The sequence below is a fragment of the Mrakia frigida genome (genome assembly GCF_051309035.1).
Source record: "Mrakia frigida strain ATCC 22029 unplaced genomic scaffold BDY24scaffold_2, whole genome shotgun sequence".
In the NCBI taxonomy this organism is placed as follows: Eukaryota; Fungi; Basidiomycota; class Tremellomycetes; order Cystofilobasidiales; family Mrakiaceae; genus Mrakia; species Mrakia frigida.
In genome coordinates this window covers 807,739-833,499 of record NW_027481279.1, presented here as the reverse complement: position 1 = coordinate 833,499, position 25,761 = coordinate 807,739, and the positions used below count along the sequence as shown (strand labels likewise).

The window sequence follows — 25,761 nt, the reverse complement described above, 5'->3', positions numbered from 1 at the left end:
CGTATCCTGTAAGTTCGGGTAGTGATGGTTAGGAGGCAAACGAGGGAGAAGGGAGGGAGAGTCTCGAGATGGGGAAGACGGACTCGTCCCTCCTTCTTCGTTGGAAGCAAACAGCGATGAGTTCAACACGAGAGACGACCTCCTTCTTGTGCGAAAAATCAATCCTTTTCTGTCGCACAAAAACTCGCTTCTAGTAGAGAAGGCAGCTCTCGACGCGTTTTTCGTTCAGCTTCGAGCTCACCTCCCTTCTTCTTCCCCTTCGTTTCTTCGTCTCCAAAACTGACCTTCCTCTTTTCGTTTTGTTTTGTCGTTTGGCAGCAAACCTCGCCCGTCCCCTCTCAATCTCACTCGCACTCCTCCCCTCCGCGATCCATGTCCCTCGCTGGGATGCTGAACGAAGGAGGAGGACGACCGACGATGGACCCGTCCCTCCAGGATCCGACTTCGTCGTTCGACCCTTCCCTCCTCGATCCGGCTCTGCTCGTCGCTTCGTCGCCTCCTCTTCACCATCAACAGCAACAGCAGCAGCAGCAGCAGCAGCAGCAGGTTTGGTATCCAGCTCAACCTCAGCTTCATTTGCAGCATCCTCATCAACAACAACAACAGCAGCCAGAGATGTATCAACACCCTCTTCTCTCTCCTTCCTACCACAACCCCTATCAACAACAACAACAACAACAACCTGTTCCTTCACCAGCAGGCTCCTCCTCCTCCTCCTTCAACCATCCACACCAACAGCAAATCTCCCCTTCGTACTACGACGCACCGCCGTCCCAAGCACCACAGTACCATCAGTCCCAGCACGCCTCCTCCGCTGCTCCCTCCCCAGCTGCGTCCATGGGATATTACGATCAGGATCCTCAGCAAGGAGGTCTCGTCGAGCAACAGCCGTGGATGGAGAACACGTACTCGGGTTGGGCTCAGCAGGAGCAGGGAGGAGGAGGAGGAAGTTCAAGGCAGGCGAGCGAGGCTGGTGGTGGAACCGAGATGGAGATGGACGGAGAGGGAGAAGAGGGTGCGGGGATGAAGAAGGGAGGAAAGAAGGGCAAGGGGACTGGGAAAGGGAGGGAGAAGAAGGTGCGTTTGCTCAAGTTCCGAGATTCGACGCGTCTCTTCTTCCTTTTTTTCTTTCTTTCTCTTCGCTGACTCTCCCTCTTCCTTCCTTCCTTCTCCTTCCTTCTTTTCATTCTTTTGTGTCGCTCATCGTCGCAGCCTCGAGCCCCACCCAAACCTCGAGCCTCAGCAGCAGTCAAACCTACCACCTCCGACAGCCAACCACCCAACCCTCCCTCCAAACGCTCTCGGGTCACGAAGGAAGCCGAGAAGCTCGCGGAGAAGGCTCGAAGAGCGGACGAGAGTGATCTAGAGGGAGAAGGGAACGAGCGGATCTGGACGGAGGCCGTGGAGGTTTACAAGAACGAGAGAAGGCAGAGGAGGGAGGCGGTGGAAGAGTGGGGAGAGCGGGAGGAGAAGGTGCGTTCGTTTTTAAGGCTTTGAGTTTGGGCTCGGGTTGGGTTGGGTTTGGGGTCGAAGTTCGAAGTTCGATGTGGAGAGGATTCGTTCGTTCGTTCTTGAAGAAATCTCAACACTGACAAACAAACCCCTTTTTTCGTTTCTTTCGTCTTTTCTTTCTTTTTCCAGACCATCCACTCCCTCACCCTCCTCTCCCTCTCCCACTCCCTCTCCTCTCGCCTCTCCAACCTCGACGCCCGCCTTCTCACCGACCACCAAGCTCATCAGTCCTACCTCCAAGCCGAGCAGGACCATCTCGCTCGTCAACAGGAACGACGAGACAACCCCGGTGCGTTTCGACGACCGAAACAACCGAAGCACGCGTCGAACTACGGGAACGGAGGAGGGAGGGATGCGATTGAGGAGCTGGAAGGGCTGGGTGGGTTGGAGGAGAGGGGAGGGAAGAGGAGGAGGGTGGAGGGAGAGATGGGCGAGTTGGAGGAGGAGTTGCTTGGAGAGGGTGGGAGTAAGAAGGGAGGGAAGGGGGTTGGGAAGGTGATTTTTTTTTTTCCCTCTCTGGTTACTCGGTTTCTTCGTCGTTTGAGGGAGAGAGGGAGGGGACGCTTCGAAGAGGGCGTGGGGTGTGGGTGAAGTTCGACGCGTCGAACGAACGGGTGAGAGAGAGAGAGCGAGAGCTGACTGACTCCGCTGCCGTTGTTTTCGTTCGTTTTTTCGTTCGGTCCAGGGTAACTGGAAACGACCTCCGAAACTGGATCCTACGCCTGAGGAGCTGAGGAAGGGGAAGGGACGGGCGAATGGGGAAGGGGGTGGGAGCGTGAGTACTTTTCGTCCTTTCGTCGACCGCTTGCCTCCCTCCTTCCTCGCTCACCCTCCGAATCAAGCTGACGTCTCTCTCCTCTCCTCTCTCTCCTGCTTCCCGATATCGCTTCGCTTCCCTCCTCACAGCACTCCCCCTTCCCACCTTACCACGCCCACTCACTCCCTCCCGGAACTCCCTCGCAGTACAACAACCCCGACTACTCGTACGACCTCGATCCAACCTCTGGAAGATCAAGTCCTCAGTCTCAGTCGCAGTCGCAGTCGGCTGGCCCTTCGAGAGGAGGACCGGAGGCGGAGGAGAGGAGGTTGAGGATGGTGGACGAGGCGCAGAGCAAGATCTGGGGGAACATCGTGAAGAGAGATGTGCCTAGGGTGAGTGCGACGATGCGTTCTTTTGGGTTTGGGTTGCGAAGAAGGGCGAGGAGGAAGGGGAGGGGAGAAACGGGAGGAGAGGGAGAGGAGGGGAAACTGACGCGTCGTTTTTTGTTTTTGTTTTCGTTTTTGGATCGCAAAGGTCTACCGAGTCGTCGTTGACGGGTTCGTTCAGAAGAGGAAGGAACAGAAGAAGATCAGTCTCGTCGTTCAGAGGGAGGGTCGGCGAGCTGCGGTGAGAGCGACGAAGGCGAGCAAGAACGATCAGTTGAGGAGCAAGAAGATGATGAGGGAGGTCAGTCGTGTCGTCTTTCCCCCTCCTCTTTTTCTTTTCTTTTCTTTCGAGAACAACCCCCTTACTGATTCAACTCTCGCTTTCGTTCGTGTGGATCGCAGATGCTGATGTTCTGGAAGAGGAACGAGAAGGACGAACGAGACAACCGGAAGAAGGCCGAGAAGGAGGCGCTCGACAAGGCCAAGAAGGAGGAGGAGGAGAGGGAGTCGAAGCGGCAGTCGAGGAAGTTGAACTTCTTGATCACCCAGACGGAGCTGTACTCGCATTTTGTCGGGAGCAAGATCAAGAGTGAGTTGGCCTCTCATCAATGAAGCAGTACTCGTTCCGAGTCGAGTCGAGTCGAGTCTGACCTTCGTTCGTTCTCGTTTTTGTGTGTGTTTCCCCCAGCCGCCGAAGCAGAGGAGTCGGAGGATACAGCTGGAAGTGGACTGCCGTCGTTACCACCGATCCCTTCTGCTGCGTTGGAGGAGTTGGCTGCTGCTGAGGCTGATCTGGAGGATCTGGACTTCAACGAGGGTGAGTCGAGAGACCCGTCGAGTCGAGGTTTCGAGCCCGACTGACTTTCGTTCTTTCGTTTCCTTGAACAGACAACGACGCCAACCTCAACGCTCATGCTCGGAAGAACGCTCAAGCTGCCGTCGCTGCTGCTAAAGCCAAAGCCGATGCTTTCGACGTCACCGCCGCTGAGGAGAGGAAGACGAACGAGGCTCTGGCGAAGTCGAAGGCGAACGGGGTTTCGAGTGGACCGATGGATCGTGAGTTAAAACCGCTCAAGGCTTTCCCACAAGAAACCGAAAGAGGACTGATCTTTGATTTTTTTTTCGTTCGCTGCAGTCGACTCGGACGAACTCAACTTCCAGAACCCGACGATGGCAGGAGATGTCTCGGTCAAGCAGCCCAAGATGCTCACCGCTCAGCTCAAGGACTACCAGCTCAAGGGACTCAACTGGCTCGCCAACCTCTACGAGCAAGGGATTAACGGTATTCTCGCAGACGAGATGGGACTGGGAAAGGTTCGCTTCTTCACCTCTTCTTTTTTCCTCGAGTCGAGACGAAGGAACGTACACTCGAAGCTGACTGACTCGACCTTCTCCTCCTTCTTTCCCCCCTCTTCCCTCGCCAGACGATCCAATCGATCTCGCTCATGGCCTACCTCGCCGAGGTTCACGACATCTGGGGACCCTTCCTCGTCATCGCTCCCGCTTCGACGCTTCACAACTGGCAGCAGGAGATCACGAGATTCGTCCCTCAGCTCAAGTGTCTTCCGTACTGGGGGAACGTCAAGGATCGAGCGACGCTCAGGAAGTTTTGGAACAGGAAGCAGATCAGTTACAACCAGGATGCGCCGTTCCATGTGCTTATCACGAGCTATCAGCTGGTTCGTTTCTTTTTTCTCCCTTCGACGCGTTCGCGAGAAGCTTGACTGACTGACCGACGCGTCCTTCTCTTCGTTTCGTTCTGTTTTTTGCAGGTCGTATCAGACGAGAAGTACTTCCAGAGAGTCAAGTGGCAGTACATGATCCTCGACGAGGCTCAGGCTATCAAGAGTTCGACGTCGGCGAGGTGGAAGACGCTCCTTGGATTCCACTGCCGGAACCGACTTCTCCTCACTGGAACTCCCGTTCAGAACTCGATGCACGGTTCGTCCTACCTTCCTCATTTTCACGTCTCCTCCTACCTCGAAGCTGACGTTCTCGATCCATCTTAAACTCACAGAACTCTGGGCTCTCCTCCATTTCATCATGCCCTCGCTCTTCGACTCCCACGACGAGTTCAGCGAATGGTTCTCTCGAGACATCGAGAACGCCGCCGCTGACAACAAGGGATCCAACCTCAACGAGCATCAGCTTCGACGTCTGCACATGATCCTCAAGCCGTTCATGCTGAGGAGAGTGAAGAAGAACGTTCAGAACGAGTTGGGGGACAAGGTTCGTTGCGTCTTCCTCCTCTTTCCTCCCTTCCTTCGATTCGACTGACCCGATCCCTACTTTCCTTCGTTCAACAGATCGAGATCGACCTCTACGTGAACCTCAGTCCTCGACAGAAGAACCTCTATCAGAGTCTACGATCTAGGATCTCCATCGCCGAACTCATGGATCGAGCGTCGAACACGGACGATCAGGATTCCGTTCGGTCGTTGATGAATCTCGTCATGCAGTTCAGGAAGGTCAGCCCATCTTTCTCTTCTCCCTTCTTCTCGATCGGGCTTCTGACTCTGGTTCGCCTTCGTCTTCCCAGGTCTGCAACCACCCTCAACTCTTCGAACGGGTCGACGTCAAAGCTCCCTTCGCCTTCTCCGACTACGCTCGAACGCCCAGTCTCTCTCGGCAAGGCGATCTTCTCTACTGCCCTGACTCGACTCACAACCCCATCGAGCTTCAAGTCCCGAGACTGCTCTACGAGGACGGAGGTCTCGTTTCCGTTCCAGGGGAAGAATCGAGTGCGGGATCGGAGACGTTCTGGTTGAAGAACATGATGAACGTGTGGTCGGTGGATTGGCTTGCTGAGAGTCTTTCGAAGTCCAGTGAGTTTCAACCTGGTCTCTTTCTTCGAAACGAGATCGTCGCTGGAACTGACGCTCGTTTCTCTTCGTGGGCAGACTCGTCGTTCTCGGCCCTCACTCTCTTCGGATCGTCGCCGTCGGAAGCTCGTCGGGAGGTCAAGCAGTCGTCGCTTCAGGGACTTCTCAGCTTGAAGGTCGAGCGAGAAGAGTTGAAAAGGACCGGGCCGTACATCAAGTGAGACGATTCGTCCTTGGTCGGCGCCTTCGGGTCGGACGCGTCGCTGATCTTTCCCTCCTCTACCTTTTTTCCTCTCAGCGACTCCGACTTCGCCATCTGCACATCCACCTCCACCTCCATCGATCCTCGAGTCCCTCCTCTCTCCTTCGGAACGCTCAAAGGAGAAGAACTCGGTCTCCCTCCTCTCACAGACATCTCTCGCTCGTCCTGGGACCACTCCTACCTTTCTCGACGCGACGCTCGGTTCATCCTCCCCAAAGTCGTCGCTCCTCCCATCACCTCCTTCTCGACCTCCACCGGATACGCCAACGACGAGAGATCCCTCAGTACCAACACCCTCGCCGAACGAGCCTTCTTCGGACTCGCACCCTCGGAACGAAACGACGAAAACGCTCTCGCCGCCATCGACGAGATGCTTCCAGGTCTTCCTCCAGCAGGTCTCGTCGGAGTCTCGAGGTCGGATCAGCTTCCTCAGCCGTCGATGCAGATGCCGGAGATGAAGCGACTCATCTTCGACTCGGCCAAACTCGCTCGACTGGATCTTCTCCTTCGAGAGCTCAAGAAGGGAGGACATCGAGTGCTCCTCTACTTCCAGATGACGAAGATGATCGATCTCATCGAGGAGTACCTCGTCTACCGTCAGTATAAGTACCTTCGGCTCGATGGAAACTCCAAGATCTCGGATCGAAGAGATATGGTCACGTCCTGGCAGACCGAGTGAGTCTCTTCTTTTTCTTCCTTCGATCCTTGCTACTCTCGTTCGAAGCTGACTTGATCTTTTCCTTCCTTCAGTCCCGAGATTTTTGTCTTCTGTCTTTCAACTCGAGCTGGAGGATTGGGTATCAATCTGACTGCTGCCGACACCGTCATCTTCTGTGAGTCTCCACCGTCGCGTCTCTTCCTCTTCTCCTTCCGAAGACGACTCTCACTCTCGTCTCCCTTACCTTTCTCTCAGACGACAACGATTGGAACCCGAGTAACGACGCTCAAGCTATGGATCGAGCTCATCGACTTGGTCAGACGAGGCAGGTCACGGTCTACAGACTCATCACGAAGGGAACCATCGACGAGAGGATCGTCAAACTCGCTCGACAGAAGAAGGAGGTGAGTCTCAGATCGCATCTTTTCTCTTCCACGTTTCCTTCCACTGACTTCTTATCCTCCCTTGTCCCATCAAACAGGTTCAAGATCTCGTTGTCGGAAACAAGACGGTCGGAGACGTTGCTCAGACGAACGAAGTGCTCTCGCTTCTTTTGGACGACGACGTGCGTTTAGTCTCTCCTCCACAATCCAGAACTCATCCCGAGCTGACGCGATATCTTCTCACTCCTCTTTCTTCCCCCAGGAACTCGCCGAATCTCTCGCTCGTCGAAAGCAAGCCGACGAGGAAGCTGCAGCAGCTCCTCCGGGAGGTCCCTCGCTCCCCGCCAGTCGGAAACGTCAACCCAAGGCCGCTCCTCCCAAGACCGAAACAGTTCGAGACCTCTGGAAGGACGTCGACGAGGACGATTTCTTCGGCGCGTCAAAACCTATCGCCGTCGAGGAGGAGGACGAGGACGACATCGACGCGTCGTCGACGACCACCAAGAAACGTGAGCGCCTCTCTCTCTCTCTCTTTCCCTTCCCCTCCTCGATTCCATCGCTGACCTGACCTTTTCTTCATCGATCTAGCTAAAGCCAAAGCCGCTCCCGGAGCGAAACGGAAACCCAGAGGGCCAGGAAAGAGGAAGAAGGACGCGGAGGAGGACTTCTGATTGCTCGTTTCTCTTTCGTCTCCTTCCCCTCTTCTTCTTCTGTAGCCTCCATCACTTCGCATCTTTTTTCTCGCCATATTTCCATCTTTGCACCTGCGTTCTTCATCTTTTTGTATTCTCTTCATGCTCCTCACTCTAGCATTCGCCCTTAGTCTATGTCTGTTCGCATCTTATCACCATGTTGATCCTCTTCGTCTCTCCTCCTTTCTACGAAAGAGACCCCACGATACTTCTAAATCCTTTCACTGGATATATTAGCGAGTTCTCAATGATTCTCACTTCTATGGCATTTTTTTTTCATTCCTTCGTCGCAGCCTCGTAGCCCCAACGGAAGCTCCTCCTCTCCCCAACTCGACAAGTTCCCCTCGAACCATCACTCAACTCCGCCTCCTCCTTCTTTTCCTCCTTCTTCCTGACCTCTTCCGTCCTCAGGCCAACATGCCCACTTCTATCCCTACCCTTCCAGTCGAAACCATCAATAGAATCCTCTACTTCGCCTTCTCCCTCGACACACTCTCCATCCCTTCCTCTCCTCCCACTCCCGTCTCCTCCACCGTCCATCTCCTCCTCATCTCCAAAGGATTCACCGAACTCGTTCTCCCTTACTTCTTCCACTCCATCACCATCCTCAACCCCGAGGACTGGACTACCTTCTTCAACCCGAAGGTCGGAATCTTCGTCGGAGAGGGAGGAGAAGCAGAGAGGAGGAGGAACTGGGTTCGAGAGCTCAACATTAAGGCGGACGTTCCTCTCGACTTTGGGAGACTCGAGAGCTTCGTTCAAGGAGGAGGAGCTCTCTCGGATATCGAGGACTACTTCGTTCCCGTCTCGGAGGTCGAGTTCAAGAACCTCAGGCACGTTTGTCTTCTCCCTTTCGAGGTTGAGGAGGAGGAGGAGGAAGACCTCGACGAGGAGCAGGCGGCAGAAGGTACTTTGGAGGAGCTCGCTCGAGTTCTAGGCTGCCCCAGTCGTTATAACGACGACATGCGAAGGGCCAACGCTATCCTTGATGCCAGGAAGGTCAAGATCTACCAATCGCTCATCTCCACGTCCCCTCCCATCGTCTCCGTCGACCTCTCCCTCTCTCGATACTCCCTCCACTCCCAGATCTGGAGAACCTCCTACCCTTCGGCCACCATCATCCTCCACGTCGACAAGAACAACTTCCAAGGACCTTTCGAGCTCAAGGGCGAAGAGGACATGGACGATTTCGAGTTCGACTGGAAGGCCGACCGATGCTACTTCTTCGACGACGACCAAATGCTGCTCAACGAGCTCCCTGACGAGTTCAAGAGGATGGACGGGTTCATTTGCAGTGGTAAATGGACCTTCGAGAAGGGGGTGGTGGTAGTTGGAGTGCCCAAGAAGATGGTATCGAAGATCCTGAAGGTCGTTTTCCAGACGACTCCCGGTGGGAAGAAGGCCAAGACGAAGACCTCGAAGAAGTGGGTTTGGCTTGAGAAGTTGGATGATCAGGCTATTGTCAAGGAGATCAAACGAGCTAAGTAAGTAGACCTTCAGATTTTCTCTTCTTCGACGGCGTCCGCACGCGCTCAACGACTTGAAGGCTGACCTCCCGTTCTCTTCTCGCCTCGTTTTGTGGTCGCAGGAAAGCGAAGGTACGCCCTCTTTCTTTTCCTCTGTCGTGACATTCGACTCAGCCTCAGATCTGACGGCTGCAATCGTTTCTATCGTCCCAGCTGACCCTTCCACCCGACGGAAAGTATCGAGATCCTTTCGAGGCTTAATTCTGTCGCTTCCCTCCCTCTCTCCCATCAGTCGAGATAGTCAGTATCCTCTTCCCTCTGCTTCTAATCCCTCTCACCGTTACTGATCCAGTCCGATTCTTTGACCTCTTCCAGCACGTCCCTCCCTCCTTCGAATCCGTCGTCTTTCGACGCGTCTCCCTCACGAACACTCTCACGACTTCTACCTCGTTTCTCTGGCTACATCCTTTGATCTCATTACATAGTCAATCTCTTGGATTTGATCCTCTCACGATCTTTACGCAAGAGTGCAAGACCCACGAGGATCTGAGACGTTGAGCTCGACGACGACGGCGTCTCTGAGGATCGACTGAAAGAGCGGTTCGTCGCTCGTTTCTGTTCTTACTTCTCCTTTGAGCTTCTTGTAAGTAAAGATTCGTCGCTGATGATCCCTGAGATTCCGCATCTTGAGAGAGTTGTAGAAAAGTCATCAAGGTCGTCAAGGAGGGCGAAACCTCTCGAGGCTCACGGAGATGGACGAGCTCTCACCTCCCTCCCACCCCCCATCCCCCCCCCCCTCTTCCCTCCTCTTCTCGAGTGGTCTCTCTTCCTTCAACCCTGAGTCCACCGACCACTCTTTAAACCTTTCCACTCCTCAATCATGGCCTCGATACAGACAGTCGAGGACCAGCTCGACGATCAACGACCCGAGAGTCCAGAGCAAGATGGCCTCTCCTTCGTCCTCCCTCACTGGACCGCCAAACGACATCTTACAGGAGGAAATCCTAGGGTAGCTGGAGCTCACGGAGATGCTGGGAAAGAAGGTGAGCTCGAGGATGTTCTAGGATGGGGAGGAGAGGACTGGAGGAGCAGACGACCTATCTCGCCTTCCCTTCCTTCGAGCTTCAATCAATCAACCGTTGCTGATCTCGTCCTTCTTCCTCCCTTCTCAGTTCAAACCCTCGACTGGCGACTCAAGTCCCGTCTCAAGACTCACGCTGCCGCCCTTGTTATCTGTCTCAACATCGCTGTGGATCCACCGGACATCGTCAAGACCAAGCCGTGTGCGAAGCTCGAGTGCTGGGTCGACCCTGGAAATCTACGACCGGAGAAGGCTCGTGAGTAGCAGGATTTTATCTTCTGAAGAAGACTCTGAGCTGATCCTTATCTGTTTGTAGTCGAGGAGATTGGAAAGAATCTACAGAGACAGTTCGAGACCCTATCGCAGAAGGTCAAGTACAAGCTCGTATGTCCCCTTCCCTCTTCTCTACCCGTCTCGTTTTTCGAGCTCGTTGCTGATCTCTCTCTCTCCTGTAGTACCTCGATCCTGCCTTCGAGGATACGAAGAAGCTCTGTCATCAACTCAGGAAGACGGCGAAGGACGAGCGACTTCTGTTCTACTACAACGGTCACGGAGTGAGCTCGCTTTCCCTTCCTTCCCTCCTTTGAGCTTGGGCTGATTCCCTTTCGTTCTCCCCCGAAACCCAGGTTCCAGCACCGACAGCGAGTGGAGAGATCTGGGTCTTCAACCGAAACTACACTCAGTATATCCCAGTCAGCTTGTATGATCTTCAGGAGTGGCTCGGAAGGTGAGTTCATCCGACCTGTTCTCTCTCCCTCCCTCCCTCCCTTCCCTGTTCATCTCTCTTCGACCGTTCGACGCGACTGGAAAAGCCTCGAGCTCACTTCAACTTCTCTCTATCTTTACAGTCCATGCATCTTCGTCTGGGACTCGTCAGCAGCAGGAAACATCATCAACAACTTCAACCGGTGGGCAGAACGTCGAGACACCGAAGCCGCGAAGGCTGCAGCTTCCAACACGGATCCGAACGCTCCTCCTCCTCCTACCCCCATGCGCGACTGCATCCAACTCGCTGCCTGTGGTCCCAACGAAACCCTACCCATGGCTCCGGAACTCCCAGCAGATCTCTTTACCTCGTGCCTCACCTCCCCAATCGAGATCGCTCTTCGATACTTCGCTCTTCAGGACCCCCTCAAAGCTCGAGGAGCTCACGCCCCTCCTCGTCCACGAGTCACCATCGAGATGGTCATGAGGATACCAGGAGACCTCAAGGATCGTCGTACGCCGTTGGGAGAGCTCAACTGGATCTTCACCTCCGTCACGGATACCATCGCCTGGCTCGTCTTCCCCAAGGATCTCTTCCGGAGGTTGTTCAGGCAGGATCTCCTCGTCGCCGCCCTCTTCAGGAACTTCCTCCTCGCCGAACGGATCATGAGGACGTACAACTGCACTCCTCGCTCGGAACCAGCACTCCCTCCGACCTACAACCATCCTCTTTGGGACTCGTGGGACCTCACCGTCGAGGCTTGTCTCGCTCAACTCCCCAAACTCCTCCAAGCCGAGGAATCAGCTCGAGATCCCTCCCTCCCTCCCTTCATCTACAAATACGAACCCTCCAAGTTCTACGTCGAGCACCTCACGGCGCTGCAGATGTGGCTTCAGAACAGCGGAGTCGTCTCTCGACCGTTGTCGATGGGAGACGCGTCGACACCGGCTCTCTCCCTCGTCCACCAGGAACGCCATCCTCCGGAACAACTCCCCATCGTCCTCCAGGTCCTCCTCTCCCAAGCTCATCGACTCCGAGCTCTCATCCTCCTCTCCAAGTTCGTCGACCTCGGATCGTGGGCGGTTCATCAAGCCCTCGAGATCGGAATCTTCCCTTACGTCCAACGACTCCTCCAATCTCCAGCTATGGAACTTCGACCCGTCCTCATCTTCATCTGGTCGAGGATCCTCGCCGTCGACAGGTCGTGCCAGACGGATCTCCTCAAGGACAACGGGTTCGCCTACTTCTCCGGAATCCTCTCCCCTTACACCTCGACGACGACCGTCCCTCTCCTCATCCCCAACGCCAGCGAGCACCGAGCCATGTGCGCCTTCATCCTCGCCGTCTTCTGTCGAGACTTCAAGGCCGGTCAGCAAGCTTGCCTCGGGGCGGACGTCTTCGGAAGCTGTCTCATCAGGATGAAGGACGACGATTACCTCCTTCGGCAGTGGGGACCTCTCTGCATCGCTCAACTCTGGGACAACAACGACGACGCCAAATCCATCGGACTCCAGCTCGGAGCTCCCAATCTCCTCTGCGAGATGCTCAGGGACAACTCGGTCGAGGTTCGAGCAGCAGTCCTCTACGCTCTCGGAACGTTCTTCGGCGCGTCTGGTTCGTCGGATCCCAACGCAAAAGGAGGAGGAGGATCGGGAGTACAGCTCAACCGAACCGCTCGAGATCAACTTCGAACCGAGATTGGAATCGCTACGTCGGCGGTTCTCGCAACGAACGGAGACGCCAGTCCGATGGTCAGGAAGGAGCTCATCGTGATGCTGAGCGCGATCGTTCGAGAGTGGAGAGGATGGTTCGTCGCTGCCGCTTGGATCTACTGGGAGGAGGAACGTCGAGCAGCCAACAAGTGGGACAAGTTCGGACCCAAGGGATTCGTCGTTCAAGCCATCACGGAATGGTCGCAGATGCCTCGTCCGGAGGAGGTCGAGAGTCAGGTCGAGGAGGACCAGATGATTCTTTCGAGTTGCAACACCATCTTCACCTCTCTCCTCGAGATGTCGGTCGATCCCTACGTCGAGGTCGCTACCCTCGCCTGCACCGTCGTCGACTACATCACCGCTCTCCTCCTGGACTCCGCCTTCATGAGAGCCGAAGGAAGCTCGGTTCGACCCTCCCAATTCGTTCCCACTCGTCAAGCTTCACCGAACGTTCGGTCTCGCCCTCTCTCAGCACTCGCTACCTCCACCCAAGGAATCGATTCTCCCACCACCGACGCTTCCTTCCCCTTCCCAACCGTTCCCTCCCTCGCACCAGCCCTCCTTCGAACCCAAACCTCGGTTCCCGTCGCTCGACCCAATCCTGGAGGAACTCTCAAACGATCCGACTCTCTCGCAGCCAAGATGTTCGCATTCGCAGGTTACATCACCCCAGCAGCTTCCGTCGAAGAACCTACCCACATTCCAGAACCTCTTCCAACCACCAGCGCTTTCGAGCACGCCCAGTACCTCCCTCCCTACCCTATCGACCGATCCTACACCAGCGACTCCGCAGGACCTTCGATATCTCGTCCATCGACCCCGGGAGCTGGGTCGGTTCACTCGTCGAACTACCTTCGACCAACGAGCTCAGGAGGAAGGGAGTCGGACGAGGGAGAGGGAGAGTCGTCGTCGTCCAACCTTCCAAGCTGTACGGCTGCAGAGGTGATCCAGGTCCTGGTGGAGGAGGATATGGAGAGGTTGGAGATCAGGAGGAGAGCTGGATCGGAGGCGGATTCGAGTTTCTACGGGCAGAGGGCGAAGGCGAGTGATCTCGGGATCGGGTTGGTTGCGAGGGAGGTGAAGGACGACGTGCTGCCGTTGAAGAGCAAATTCTTCGACTGGAGTTGCGAGTACTATACGGAGCCGCAAATGAGGGTGAGTTTCGCTTTGTCTTTCTCAGTCGTTGTTGGGTTTGAGGAGGAAGGGTCCGAGACGCGTCGAACTGACGGACGCCCTCTCTCTTCCTTCTTCCTCATCTAGCAATCCGAGAACGACGAGCCCGGAAGTCTCAAGTACAACGAGCAACTATGGAGACGAGAACGGAACGAGCATATCACGAAGGAGGCCAAGACGGCTTCGGATATCATCTCGAGGGACATTGAGGGTCGTTTGGGTTCGGAACCGCCGAGTGAGCTCGCCTCCCCTCCTTCCCGACTCCTCCTTCCTCCGCTGACGCTTCCTTGTTTCTTCTCTGCAGCCAAACATCCCTGGAAGACTCAAGTCAGCTCTATCGTCAACGACTCGTGGCCGATGAAGATGTCGTTCCATTCGTTCGAGGATCATCTCGCCATCTCAGACGAGACCGATTCGATTTGGTGAGTCCTCTTCCTTTACCGTTCTTCCTCTTTCCCTAGGTTCTGACTATATTTTCCGCTCTTTCTCCTCGACAGCATCTGGGACTGGAAGACTCGGACTCGTCTGAATCGCTTCTCGAACGGAGTCCACGCTGGAACGACGACCTCGATGTACTTCATCAACGAGGTGTCGGAAGCTCTCCTCCTCACCGCCTCTTGTACGTCAACATCTACCTCTCTTCACTCAATCTCCTCTCCTCGACTAACTTCAACTGTTTCTCCTTCCTTCTCTCTTACAGCCGAGGGAAACGTCCGTCTTTACCGAAACTACGACTCGCCAGGAGAGCTCGAGCTTGCTTCCGCTTTCCGAGCCGTCACCACCACCGTTCCCTCGTCACATCCCTCAGGGATCATCACCGCTTGGGATCAGGTCGCTGGTCATCTTTATATCGCTGGAGACCTGGATTACGTTCGAGTTTGGGACGCTCATCGAGAGCTTTCGCAGATGGTTCGTTACGGAATTCTATCTCGACGCGTTTTTCGCTTTCCTTCCTCTCCTTCACTCCTTTCGCTGACCTGTATCTCTTCCCCTTCGAATCGTAGGACATTCCTACTCAAGCCGATGCTTGCGTCACGACTCTTTCGGTCGAGGAGGATACCGAATCGACGTTCGTCGCTGGATTTGGAGACGGATCGGTTCGACTCTACGACAAGCGATGCTCGCCGGATCAGGCACTCGCTCGGACGTTCAGGAAGCATCGAACCTGGGTGCAGGACGTTACGATGCAGCTCGGAGGACATTCGATGGTCTCGTCCAGGTGAGCAGACGCGTCTCCTCTCCGTCTCGTCGAACGGGCCGCTAATTCCTCCTCCTTCGTTTTTCTTCCAGCATGGATGGAGAAGCGTGCATCTGGGACTTCAGGAGGACGACCGAACCCGTATCGGAAGTCACCTTCCAGAAGAAGGGCGCGTCGGCAGCTGCTACCCACGCCAGTGCTCCCTTCTCAGCCTCGTTCGTCTTCGTCCCTCTTCTTCGCAGCTCTAGGTTGCTGCTTCGAGTTTGCTGACTATCTTTCTCTCACCTTTTCGATTCAGAGTATCGAATCCCTTCGTCGACGCGACTCGTCAACGGTTCCAACGACTCAAAGTTCACTTCGTCGGATCAGGTCACCATCGAGTTGTCACCGAACTCGCTATGCCCATTTTCACTCCTCCTGGAGTCAGTCTTTCGCCGAAGAGGAAGTTCGCTCCCTGGGGAAACGCTCTGGCTTTCCATCCTGTTCGTTCTCTCTCCCACTCTTCTCCAAGGTCTCGACGAGCGCTGAATCCTTCCCGCTCTCGTTTTCGATTTCGATTTAACAGAAGGAGACGATGATCGCTGTCGGAGGACTCGACTCGACGGTCAAGATTTGGAGACCAGTGTTCGACAAGTGGTCGGTGGTTACGGACGATAGACTTGGGACGAACGGGGATCACGCTTGACGAGGGAAGGGAGGGGAAGGGGAGATCTTTAGCGATCTTCGCGGTTCACGTTTGTATTTCTACCACGAACGAGACGATCATGTTTTGCTTTCGGTATCTTACTAGGCTTCTAGGACGGGAAGGGACTTGAGACGAAGAAGGAAGAGGAGAGGGGAGGGAGAAGAGAAGAGAGTCGACTCGTCGACCCATCGTCGCTCGATCACTCCCCGCCTTTCGTTCTTCGGGCATCCGAAGAGCCCATATTATCTCGTACACAGGAGACCCGGTAGACAGGCCGTTCGCCCGAGGGAGAGGAGGTACCGCGTCGCCCTCCTTGAATCGAATCGACAACGTCTGTCACCGAGAAGTCACTTCTCCTCTTTTGCTTCTTTCCAAGAGTCTCGAGGTCGAAGTAAGTTTCTCCTCTAACCATCATCTTCTCCTACTGATCGCCATGTCCTCCGATCCCTTCTCCACTTCGTGAGTTCAGCTGTTGAGTTTCTCACGCTTTGAAGAAACGGAGACGCGATGTGCCGACGTCGTCCTTCCCCTTGTTCTTCCTCGTTAGCGTCGATTCCTTCGTCTCTCAGACCACTGCGTGAGTCTATCGTCTTTCTTTTATTCTTCTCTTCCTTTCAACTGGCCAATCTGTATCATCTCACTCCAACCCTTCGGTTTTCGCGTTCATTCGCGTCGCTCAGAGGCATCGCCGCCGTCTCGACCGGCTTCACCGAGGTTGCGACTACCTTCGCCACCACAATCGAAGGTTCTGTTGCTACGTGAGCTGCTTCGTTTCTACTTTCCCACTACGTGCCGAGAAGAGAGTTCTCAACTGACCTCACGACCTCATCTTTCACTTCGACAGCGCCGTCTCTTCTATCATCGCCTGCAACGCTCACGGAGGCATCTCAGCTGGACCTCTTGCTGGAAGCATCATCGGAGCTCTTGCTGCCGTTATCCTCGCTGGACTCGTGGGGTTCTTGGTGGGAAAGAGAAGAACCGAAGCTCGAGCAGATCGATTCGTCGTTCTTGCTCCTGAGCATCAGACCGCTCCCAAGGCATGTTTGGATCCGTTTTCTTCATATTTAGCCGCTTGTATATTTTGGTAACTGACTTTTTTCCTCGTCTTTTCGACCCAACAGTTCAAGGAGCAAGCTCCGAGGGAGAAAGTGAGTCCGACGCGTCGTGGCTTTCGAGTCCATCTCTTTGCTCGAACTGACCCGACCTTCCTTTCCTTTTTTCACAGGGAGAGAAGAGCTCGTTCCGTGTCAGAGAGAAGGCCTGATTTACCTCCTATTTCGAAGCTGGGTGAGGAAGTGGGCTTCGAGTTTCGCCTTCGCTCGACTTTTCTTCATTTCATGACCTTTTTACGACCTTCTCGCGGCGTCGGAGGAATACTCTGCCGGAAGAAGTTTCCCATATCGCCCTCCCTGCTGAGACAGTGAACGTCAACGTCCTAGCACAGAAGCAGTTGGACAAGACAGAGCTCGATGAGAGTCCGAGCGAGCTCAGCAGCGCATCTCCTTTCGTTCCTCTGAAATCCGTCTCGCAGAGGAGAAACGTCCCTGATCTGTCTCTCAGACCAGATTTATGGATGCTCTTAGCCCAAATCCTTCATCCCCCGCCGAAGAATAGGTCGTCAAAGGCATCGTTATCGAAAGCAAGTCGCGTCGCACGGTCACCCTCCTCTCCCTCCTCCTCCTCCTCCTCCAAAGCGTCAGGCAATCTTCAAGTTCACCACCCCCTCCTTGGAGAGCATCTCGATCTTCCCTTCTCCTTCCCCAGTCCCTTCCTTCTTCCTAATTGAACCCAACAGCTCAAACCCAATCCCGTTCTTCGATCCCCCGTCCCACTCTCCAACTCTCTCGATCTTCAACACCTGTCCCTCTTCCGGAACGACGTTGACGTCCATGTCTCCGAATCCCGTTCGAACGTCGAACTCTCCCTCGAAGCTTCCCTTGGGGAGAGCGAGGTCAATCGTATTCCAACCGCTCATATACTTCGAGTAGCGTCCAATGCTGACGGTTGCGTTTGCTGAGGAGGAGGAGGAGGAGGGGAGAGTCGGATGAGGGTTGAGTTGAATTGAAGAGGTTCCTACGTCTCCGAGGGTGACGTTGAGGGAGGAGACTGAGAAGTTTCCGGAGACGAAGCCGAAAGAAGGATGTTCTTCCTCCTCGGTCGAGATCGAGATGGAAAGCGATTTGGCAACGAAGGAGGAAGCCCCGTAGGATGACTGGGGAGACAGGAAAGGAGTTTATGATCAGTTCATGTCTCGTATTGAGAAACGAGGGGCGAAGGAAGCGAGAGAGGGAGATGGATGAAAATGAGCTCGACGCAGAACTCACTCCGACGGATCCCACTTCTGCCTCGACGTTCACGTTCTCGAACGATCCTGATCCAGGTCCAAAAGAGGCTGGAGCGTACATCCTTGAAACTGGATCTCGGTTTGGGATCCTAGTGATCTCGATATCTCGTCCTTCGAAGCCGGGAGGGAAGACGACGGTGATGTAGGTGTTCATGAGGAAGTAGGTCATGTCGGGATTCGGAGGAGGTCGACCTGGTTTGGCTGGAGGAGATGCTTGTGTCGGAACCTGAGTAGCAAGAGGGAGAGACGGAATACTCAGCGGGAAAAGACCCGAAGAGGGGAAGACCGCGACGCGACGCGACTCACGTCGAGGTAAACTCCAACCGCCTCCCTTTGTCCTTCCTTCTCCGTCTGAATCGCTTCTCCCCCAGTAAACCTCGAGATCTCCTTCATACCCCATTCCTTCATCTCCCAGTCTTTTATCAACGGCCACCGAACCTTCACAACAACGAGGAACTCGTCCTTCTTCGGTATCTCGCCCTTCCAGGGATCCACGTCCCCTTCCTCGTTCTCGGAGGACCGAAAGTAGACCCAAGTTGCTGACGTCGCTCGGAAGAAGATGAGAGGAGAGCTGTTGTTGAACTTGAAGGGAGTGGAGATGGACTCGAAGAAGGGGTGTCGGTGTCGCTCGGGCTCTGGAAGCCATCCGTAGTAGCTCTTGACGGGAGCTGAGAAATTGAAACGTTTGGTGATGTGATGAGAGGGGCTTGGGTTGAGAAGGGAAGTGGAGAGATACTTTCAGGGCAGAAGAACAAGGGGAAGGAGCGGGGGGAGGAGAAGAGGTCAGCGGAGTTGTTGAGCTCGATCTTTCCTTGAGCCAGCGAAGGAGGCGCTTTGGATACTCACCTGATGAGGTTGGAAACTGATCGATGCGGACTTCGTAAACAGCTCGGGGAAGGATGGACAGATGTTGAAGAATTGGAGGAGGGTGAAGAGGAGGGAGAGAGAGATGGTGAGGAAGACGAGGAGGAGTGAGGTCGACCTGCGTTTGGACGAGGATGAGGAAGAAGGGATGGAGTGGACGTCTTCCTGCTGCAAGAGAGCCTCTTTCTCAACGTCTGGATGCATCTTGGGGAGATGGTGATGGTTGGGAGTCGAAGAGGGACGGGAGAGATTCGAAGCGAGACAGGTCCAAGGAGGGAATTCAAGCAGATTCAAGCAGACAGGAAGGTGACGTCGGCTGAGATTTTTGCTGATCTGAGGCAGACGAACTAATCTATAGAGTTCGAAAGATCAAGTCGAGATGGATCAGTAGATCTGGAGATAAAGAGGACTGGAGGAGGTGAGTGTCGAAGAGGAGAAGGAAGGAGAGGTGAGCTTGCCCTTTTGGCTCGAGCGTCGTTGGCCTTATTGGACAAAGCAGACGAAGCAGCAGCCAGAATGCAGTCATGGAATACGAGCAGAAGATAGTCTGGCCTGAGTCTCGAGATAGTGAGCTGAATACTACGCAAGGAAAAAAGGACGAGGGGAGGGCGAGGACTCGGAGGCGAGAAGGGAGGAAGGGTGGGAGGGAGGTCGACGTTGAGCTCAACTCTTGTTTCTTTTCCCTCCTCTCCTCCCCCTTTTCTTTGGTCCGCTCTAAATTTCTCTTCAACTCCGCCTTAGGCTCTATCAGCTCGTCTCTGAGACGAAATTATACATATCAACAACGTGACGCTCCTGGACGCGGCCCGAACCTTGTTGCTCGAAATCCATCTCTTCGTTGTTCCTCCTCCTCCGAAGCCGTGTTCTCCCCAAACCACCATCTCCTCGAAGCTCAAGAATGTTTTCATCCACGCCCAAGCTCATCTCAGTCGTCTTCCCAGACGCTCACGAGAAAGTTTTCACTGCTTCCGACGTTCTCAACGGGCACATCACCCTTCGACTCGAGACCGAGGGAAAGGACGACAAGATCCGACACAAGCTCAAGGACGTCCAGATCTCCTTGATCGCCCTCCAGGTCACGACATACGCAGGAGGACCAGGAGAGCAAGGAAATCTCGAGCCTTGGAACAAGAGCATAGGTGGACTAGGTGCGTTCTGGGGGAAGAGATGGAGGCGACGAGAAGGGGGCTGAGTTGTTTGATCTTCTCTCCCTCTTTTACTGACTCCATCTTTCGCTCTTTGACAGATTATAGGACAGAGAACACTGTGCTTGTAAGTCGTCCTCAGACTTTGCTTCAACTCAGGAAACCTTCTGACTCTACGTTGTCCCTTTTTCGAACGCTATGAAGTACCGAGAGGATCGACTCCTTTGGGACGCGTCGAGCTCTCCTCTTCCAGACCCTAAAACCCCACCTCCTATCCTCACCATCCCTTTCTCTTTCACCTTACCTGGTCCGGAGATGAACCTCCCTCCTTCCTTCTCAGGAGGGTCAGCGAAAGGGAGGAACGGGATGGTGGACGGGGACGACATCGCCAGGATCGTCTGTGAGTCTCTCGGTCGCTTTGCAGAGCTTCTGAGTTCGAGCAAGCTTTCCACTGACCGTCTTTCGACATCTTTTTTTACACTAGATATGCTCGAGCTGTCGGGATCGAAGACTGGTAGCCTCTCGTTCGACGAGGATGACCGGTTCCCGTTTTTGTACATGTTCGTCCGCTGTTCGCTTTTCTCTTTGCTTCTCTCGTGTATCGTTTTGACCATCAAGAGCTCATTGGGCTGACCATCTTCCCTCTACGATACCTCAATTCTTTCAGGCCTCCCTCCATCTTCGGCGACCCAGCCCAGATGCCTCCTCCCATCGTCCCTCGGAACGCGTCTCTTGCTCCTTTCGCTCCTCCACCTCCTCCCAATTGGCCAACTGCCACGACCGAAAAGGAATACAAGGAGAAGCTGTTTGGAAAGAATAGTAAGGTCATCATCAAGGTAGTGTTTCCTCTTCGCGCTCCGACCAAAGCTGTGGTCTAAGTTGTTGTCGAGTTGAAACCTGACGACGCGTCTCTCTGCTCCTCTCCTCCTTTCCTCTCAGTTCACCACCCCTCCCTTCCCTTCCCTCCCCCGTTCAACCCCCACCCCTTATCACCTCTCCATCCTCGTCCTCGCTCCTCCTTCAACCTCCGAAGGTTCCGAACCCTCTCTCACTCTCCCCTCTCCCTCCGACATCTCCCTCCTCCTCACGAGGAACGTCAGCAGCGAAGCCCAACGAGGAGTTCGGAGGTACAACCAGCACGTCGGACCTTTGATCAAGGATCTCAAGACGGAATCTCGGGTTTGGGACGAGGATCCGAGGTGGAGAGACGTCGAGGTTGAAGGAGGAGGAGGACGAGGGCAGACGGAGAAGCGATGGGGACAGGAGAAGGTTATCGTTGGAGAGTTCGAGATCGGAGAGGCTTTGGTACCGACGTTCTTTGGACAGTCGACGAAGGGGTTGTTGAGCTGCAGTGTGAGTCTTGAGTACTCCGCTTTCGATTTCGTTTTCGTCGACGCGTCGCTCTTCGCTGATTTCGTTTCGTTTCATCCCCCTCCCCTCTTTTTTTTTCCCGTCCGCTTGCTTCCTCAAACGCAGTACTCCCTTCGGTTGGAGATCGAGCTCAAAGGCCCGATGAACGATCTCGAACTCGACGACTTCATGCCTCTCGTGCTCTCCTCCAACTGCTACGTCGGTCAGCCCGAGGAGGTCGCCCGACGTTCTTCCTGGGTGTCTCTGCTCCGGCCTTAAAAAGGTAGACCTAGATGCTGTTCTCGTGTTCTTCTAGTTGAAGATTCATAGTTGATAAGATGAGAGCAAAAAAAAACGATGTAGGTAGAGCTCTGCTTGATAGACGAAGAAGGGAGGAGAAAAAGAAAAGAGTCAGATCTCGTCGACCGAGGCGAGGGAGGAAAGGGAAGAAAGGGAGGAGGGGAGGCGACTCACAGGCGAGGATGTAACGAGAGAGAGGTGGATATCAACCATCCCCAACCCCAGCCGTTGTATAGATGCCGATCGAGAGGAGAGAGACCTGGCAGAAAAGCAAGCAACGCAAACGAAGTCAGGTCTTCGGGAAACCTCGAACGCGTCTCTCTCTCTCTCTCTCTCTCTCTCTCTCTCTCTCCACCCTTCCTTCTTCGCAAACTCAAATCTCAAAACTCACCTCGCACCCATCCCCTCAACCCTCCCTACCTCACCCTTCCCTCCCTCTCTCTTAATCCTCCCCAATCTCCCCGACCAACCTCTCCAACGCCTCCTTCCCGAGCGGGATCCACAACCACCTCGCGTTCGCCTTCCCCCTCCCTCCCCCTCCCCCTCCCGCTCCAACCCCACCACTCCCACCAGCTCCTCCAGCTGCATCGTCGTCCGCTTCATTGGACGAAGGAGCGACGGTACTCTCGAGGATGAGTCGATGATCCCTGAACTCGGCGAGCAACGCTCGGAACCTCGTTTCCTCTCGAGCGATCCACGAGGTGGAGCATTGGTGGTAGAAGAGGGAGGTTTCGGTTGCGTACGAAGGGGTGGTGGTGGTGGTGGTGGTGGTTGGGGTTTGGGAGGGTTTGGACGACGACGACGACGACGCGTTGGATGATGACTGAGCAGCGATCTGGTTCGTCGCCAAAAGTCTGAACAGTTTCTTCGCTGCTCCTGTGACGGAAACGAGGATATGCCTTGCTCCTTCCTCGGTAGCTGTCCCACTCCCGCCTCCGATGCCTCCTGCTCCTGATCCTGCTACGCCGGAGGAGAGACGGGAAGCGGAGGAGGTCCTCCAGGAGACTTCTTCGGTGTACGGACGGAGGGTGGTGAGGTCGTGCCAGAGGAAGGAGAAGCCTCGTTCCGGAGGTGGAAGGTACGGCTGACTGGGTTGGGAGGAGGAAGAGGGAGGAGGAGGAGGAGGAGGAGGAGAGGGGTGCTGACGCGAGTGAAGGTCGGTGGTGGAGAAGAGGGAGGGCGCGTGGATGTTGTCGATGGAAGCGAGGAGGTGGATCCGAGGGTTGGAGGCGAGGAGGGAGAGGATCGTTTTGGAGAGGGGGTTGCGCAGGGAGGGAGAGTCGAAGGAATGGAGGAGGAGGAAGAGAGGTTTCGAGGCGGAGGGTTGAGGGTCGTTGTTGGAGGCGCCGCGTCGGGGTTTGGATGGGGAGGTCGAGGTTGAGGTTGAGGTTGAAGGACCGTTCGAGCGAGAGGAGGAGGGGGTTGGTGGGAGGTAGTAGGTGTAAATTTTGTAGGCGAGAACGTCGAGAGGGGAGGTAGTCGAGGAGGAAGAGGAGGAAGAGAAAGCAGGAGGAGGAGGATCCATCTTGTTGATCTCCGGGAACTGTTCCTCTATCGTTCCCAAGATCTCCCTGATCCCAATCCGAGGATACAGCCCGTTCACCACCACCACATCTCCTTCCTCGCTCAACCTTTCGACAGCGAAATCGTTCAAGCCTTCCCTCTTGGACCCCAATCCGTAGAAAAGCAAGTTCCAACCCGACCTCAACTCGGCGACCCAGCCGTCCCATCGTCGTTCGTGCTCGGCGGCTAGATCGTCCAGTTCCTGAGCGTGTTTGGTCGAGGAGGACGAGTTGGCGAGGAGGGAAGTGTAGGATTGATGGGTCAGAGGTGGGAGGAGGGAGGAGAAGATGTTTGAGGAGAGGGAGGAGAGCGAGAGTTTGGCGGAGATGGAGGTGAAGTAGGCGTCCGAGGGAGTCAGTCGAACGAACGGACCACCACCAGCCGTTGGTTTCGCTGCTGTTTTTTTGGACGAGGAGGGTGACTTGGGTGATTTCTTGGGAGTGGTGGTAGCTTTACGTTTCGTAGGAGTTCTCTTTGAAGCTGAAGACGGAGTCGTTGGACGAGAGGAGGATGGATGATGACCTTTGGCTGGAGTTCCCTTCCCACTCCTCCTTCCTCCTTCCTCCTCGTCCTCACTCCATCCTCCTTCCCCTCCATCGTCGTCGTCGTCGTCTCCTCCTGAAGGACCAGCGTGATCTTGATATCCTTCTCCGAATTCGAAGTCGTCGTCTCCAGAGTTGGACGAGCGATCGTCCTCGTCGTCGTCTTGAGGATCGTACGAAGTCGAGAGCGAGAGAGGGACGATGGAGGTGGAGGAGGAGGAGGAGGAAACGGTAGAGGATTCTTCTAGTCGAGGTCGCTTGAAGGAGGAGCGGGACATGCTGCTGAGGAAAGAGAAGAGAGGGGAATGGAAGGGAGGCGAAGGGAGGTCGTGGAGGAGAGAGGGAAGGAAGGGGAAACGAACGAGCTCGACTCTGAATCACAAGTCAGCCCTTCGACGCGTTCGTTCCTCCCGTTCCTTTGCCTCCGCTTGCGATCGATTTCTATACTTCTCAGAGTCGTTTCTCTCGAGAGCATTAGGTTGCTGTATCGCAGAGCTTTTTCAAGCTCCAAACTGCAGCTCGTTTCTGCCCATTCCAGCCAACCACCTCCTTTCCTCGGCACACGCGAGCTCACCTGCCTCTCCTGCTCTTCCTTCCTGTTCCTGACCGTTTGAAGTTTTTCTCTCTCTCTTTCTTGACCGCCCTACGACTCTTTCAATTTTCTCCCCTTTCTCCAAACTCAAAAACTAGGCAATTTTTCGCCCTCTCTCCCATCTAAAATAAAATACTCTCCTTCGCAAACCTGACTTCCTCCTCCCCTCCTCCCCTTTCTCTTTTCCGACCGTCAAGACAGGTTCGTCCCTTTTCTTCCCTTTTGTTCTCCTCCCACCCCTGTACTGACTCTCCTCTCTCTTCTCTCTCTCCATCCATCCATCCACCTCTCACTCTTCGTCCCTTCCAAACCTACTCTTCAACGACTTCTTCTTCGCCTTCCCTCCTCTCCTTCAAACCCTCCCTCCCTCCCTCCCTCTGCAGCCTCTCACCCTCGCCTCTCTTCTCCTCCGCTTAAACCTTCCCTCTTTAAGCTTAACTCCTCAAACATGGTGCGAATCAAACTTTTCCACTTTCCAAACTGTCCTTGAGCCTTCCCTTGTCCCTCTCCTTCGGGAGGCTGAGCGGTCGTTAAAAAATCGTCTCAGGGACTCGAGAAGTGCTGACTTTTTGTTATTCCCACCCCTTCCTCCCTCCACTATCGCCTTTTTTCGCTCGTCGTTCGCTCTCGTATCTGGTCTTCGCTCTCTTCCGCAAAATCGAAATCTATACCTCGCCTTCCGCCTTCGCCTCTCTCACTTCTCTCTCGCTCCTCCTCCTCCTCCTTCCCTTCCCTTCACCTCTCCCTCTCTCTCTCGTCCCATGGAACGAACCATCAACACTTTCTAGGACACCCAATCCGCCAAGCAGCCCGTCAAGCTCGCCCGAGTCATCAAGGTCTTGGGACGAACCGGATCCCGAGGAGGAGTCACCCAGGTTCGAGTCGAGTTCCTCGACGACACCTCGAGGTCCATCATCCGAAACGTCAAGGGTCCCGTCAAGGAGGACGACATCCTCGCTCTTTTGGAGTCCGAGAGGGAGGCTCGGTACGTTTACAACTCTTTCTTCGTGATGCTGTTGGTGTGGGGTTTGGGACGAAGGGAGAGGAAGGAGGGATGGGTTTGGGATGAGCTTCGAAGGGATGGAAGGATCAGGAGCGAAGGGCTCGTTCGCTCAACCCGAGATCCCCTCACCTCTCCTCTCCAGCTATACGTTCACCCTGTCACCCTCGACCCTTCAAGACCCACCGTTTCCCGTCCTCCTAACGTCTCCTCCCAAAAAAAAACAGCAAGCTGACCTCCCTTCTCTCTCCCTCCCCTCCTTTCCCTCCCTCCCGTCACCTCCCTCCCAACCCAACCCAACCTCACGTTCCACCCCACCATCCCACAGACGACTCAGGTAAAACTCGTTTCCCCTCAAAAAGGATTCGACCAAAAAAAACCAAAACCGTCGGACGAAGGGGAAAACTGGAATCAAACGAGGTTGCCGCCTCGAAGGGATGGTCTTTTTGCTATCGTTCTTTCGTGTGTGGGTTCTATTTCGATGAGGAGAGTTTTTTCTTTCGTCAACGTATCTTTGTGGAGCTGGGTTGAGAAAGAGTGAGAGAGAGAGATGGAGGGGAGGGGA

The 25,761-nt window shown here is 54.9% G+C and overlaps 8 protein-coding genes across 8 annotated transcripts; 6 read left to right on the top strand and 2 right to left on the bottom strand.

Annotated features, from left to right (window-relative positions):
- The first annotated feature begins 457 nt into the window (after nt 1–457).
- Nucleotides 458–7,648, top strand: INO80 (chromatin-remodeling ATPase INO80). The gene is made up of 22 exons (XM_076638557.1): nt 458–1,077; nt 1,213–1,473; nt 1,642–2,007; nt 2,198–2,287; nt 2,419–2,664; nt 2,807–2,959; nt 3,061–3,247; nt 3,347–3,475; nt 3,547–3,714; nt 3,794–3,972; nt 4,083–4,337; nt 4,431–4,599; nt 4,676–4,887; nt 4,965–5,126; nt 5,198–5,483; nt 5,559–5,697; nt 5,779–6,417; nt 6,493–6,575; nt 6,656–6,804; nt 6,882–6,965; nt 7,046–7,292; nt 7,372–7,648. Exons 1-22 carry the CDS (start codon nt 616–618, stop codon nt 7,452–7,454), a joined length of 4,749 nt encoding a protein of 1,582 aa, XP_076500795.1. The 5' UTR covers nt 458–615; the 3' UTR covers nt 7,455–7,648.
- Nucleotides 7,649–8,215: 567 nt separating this feature from the next.
- Nucleotides 8,216–9,457, top strand: BDY24DRAFT_375498 (uncharacterized protein). The gene is made up of 3 exons (XM_076638556.1): nt 8,216–8,964; nt 9,155–9,241; nt 9,317–9,457. The coding sequence occupies exon 1, from the start codon at nt 8,439–8,441 to the stop codon at nt 8,961–8,963; it is 525 nt and encodes a 174-aa protein (XP_076500794.1). The 5' UTR covers nt 8,216–8,438; the 3' UTR covers nt 8,964; nt 9,155–9,241; nt 9,317–9,457.
- A 262-nt stretch (nt 9,458–9,719) lies between these two features.
- KOG1 (ubiquitin-binding TORC1 subunit KOG1) lies at nt 9,720–15,132 on the top strand. The gene is made up of 12 exons (XM_076638555.1): nt 9,720–9,984; nt 10,114–10,278; nt 10,339–10,406; nt 10,478–10,576; nt 10,649–10,749; nt 10,871–13,595; nt 13,701–13,848; nt 13,918–14,035; nt 14,111–14,232; nt 14,314–14,522; nt 14,618–14,832; nt 14,904–15,132. The coding sequence occupies exons 1-12, from the start codon at nt 9,822–9,824 to the stop codon at nt 15,079–15,081; spliced, it is 4,311 nt and encodes a 1,436-aa protein (XP_076500793.1). The 5' UTR covers nt 9,720–9,821; the 3' UTR covers nt 15,082–15,132.
- Nucleotides 15,133–15,932: 800 nt separating this feature from the next.
- On the top strand, nt 15,933–16,849 carry BDY24DRAFT_375496 (uncharacterized protein). The gene is made up of 4 exons (XM_076638554.1): nt 15,933–16,254; nt 16,341–16,533; nt 16,618–16,644; nt 16,722–16,849. The coding sequence occupies exons 1-4, from the start codon at nt 16,004–16,006 to the stop codon at nt 16,758–16,760; spliced, it is 510 nt and encodes a 169-aa protein (XP_076500792.1). The 5' UTR covers nt 15,933–16,003; the 3' UTR covers nt 16,761–16,849.
- A 343-nt stretch (nt 16,850–17,192) lies between these two features.
- On the bottom strand, nt 17,193–18,930 carry BDY24DRAFT_437952 (uncharacterized protein; the record flags this gene model as incomplete). Its single annotated transcript, XM_076644316.1, has 4 exons — nt 18,687–18,930; nt 18,147–18,575; nt 17,821–18,066; nt 17,193–17,708 (listed from the first exon to the last, which is right to left on the bottom strand). The coding sequence occupies exons 1-4, from the start codon at nt 18,906–18,908 to the stop codon at nt 17,193–17,195; spliced, it is 1,413 nt and encodes a 470-aa protein (XP_076500791.1). The 5' UTR covers nt 18,909–18,930.
- Nucleotides 18,931–19,401: 471 nt separating this feature from the next.
- BDY24DRAFT_432694 (uncharacterized protein) lies at nt 19,402–21,486 on the top strand. Its single transcript, XM_076644093.1, has 7 exons — nt 19,402–19,852; nt 19,951–19,976; nt 20,054–20,249; nt 20,334–20,409; nt 20,517–20,685; nt 20,789–21,202; nt 21,326–21,486. The coding sequence occupies exons 1-7, from the start codon at nt 19,603–19,605 to the stop codon at nt 21,476–21,478; spliced, it is 1,284 nt and encodes a 427-aa protein (XP_076500790.1). The 5' UTR covers nt 19,402–19,602; the 3' UTR covers nt 21,479–21,486.
- Nucleotides 21,487–21,511: 25 nt separating this feature from the next.
- Nucleotides 21,512–23,891, bottom strand: ORC2 (origin recognition complex subunit 2). Its single transcript, XM_076644315.1, has 3 exons — nt 21,891–23,891; nt 21,674–21,758; nt 21,512–21,573 (listed from the first exon to the last, which is right to left on the bottom strand). Exon 1 carries the CDS (start codon nt 23,880–23,882, stop codon nt 21,942–21,944), a length of 1,941 nt encoding a protein of 646 aa, XP_076500789.1. The 5' UTR covers nt 23,883–23,891; the 3' UTR covers nt 21,512–21,573; nt 21,674–21,758; nt 21,891–21,941.
- A 479-nt stretch (nt 23,892–24,370) lies between these two features.
- On the top strand, nt 24,371–25,703 carry BDY24DRAFT_375485 (eS28 family ribosomal protein). The gene is made up of 4 exons (XM_076638553.1): nt 24,371–24,397; nt 24,580–24,647; nt 24,985–25,181; nt 25,525–25,703. The coding sequence occupies exons 2-4, from the start codon at nt 24,645–24,647 to the stop codon at nt 25,535–25,537; spliced, it is 213 nt and encodes a 70-aa protein (XP_076500788.1). The 5' UTR covers nt 24,371–24,397; nt 24,580–24,644; the 3' UTR covers nt 25,538–25,703.
- The last annotated feature ends 58 nt before the right edge of the window (nt 25,704–25,761 follow it).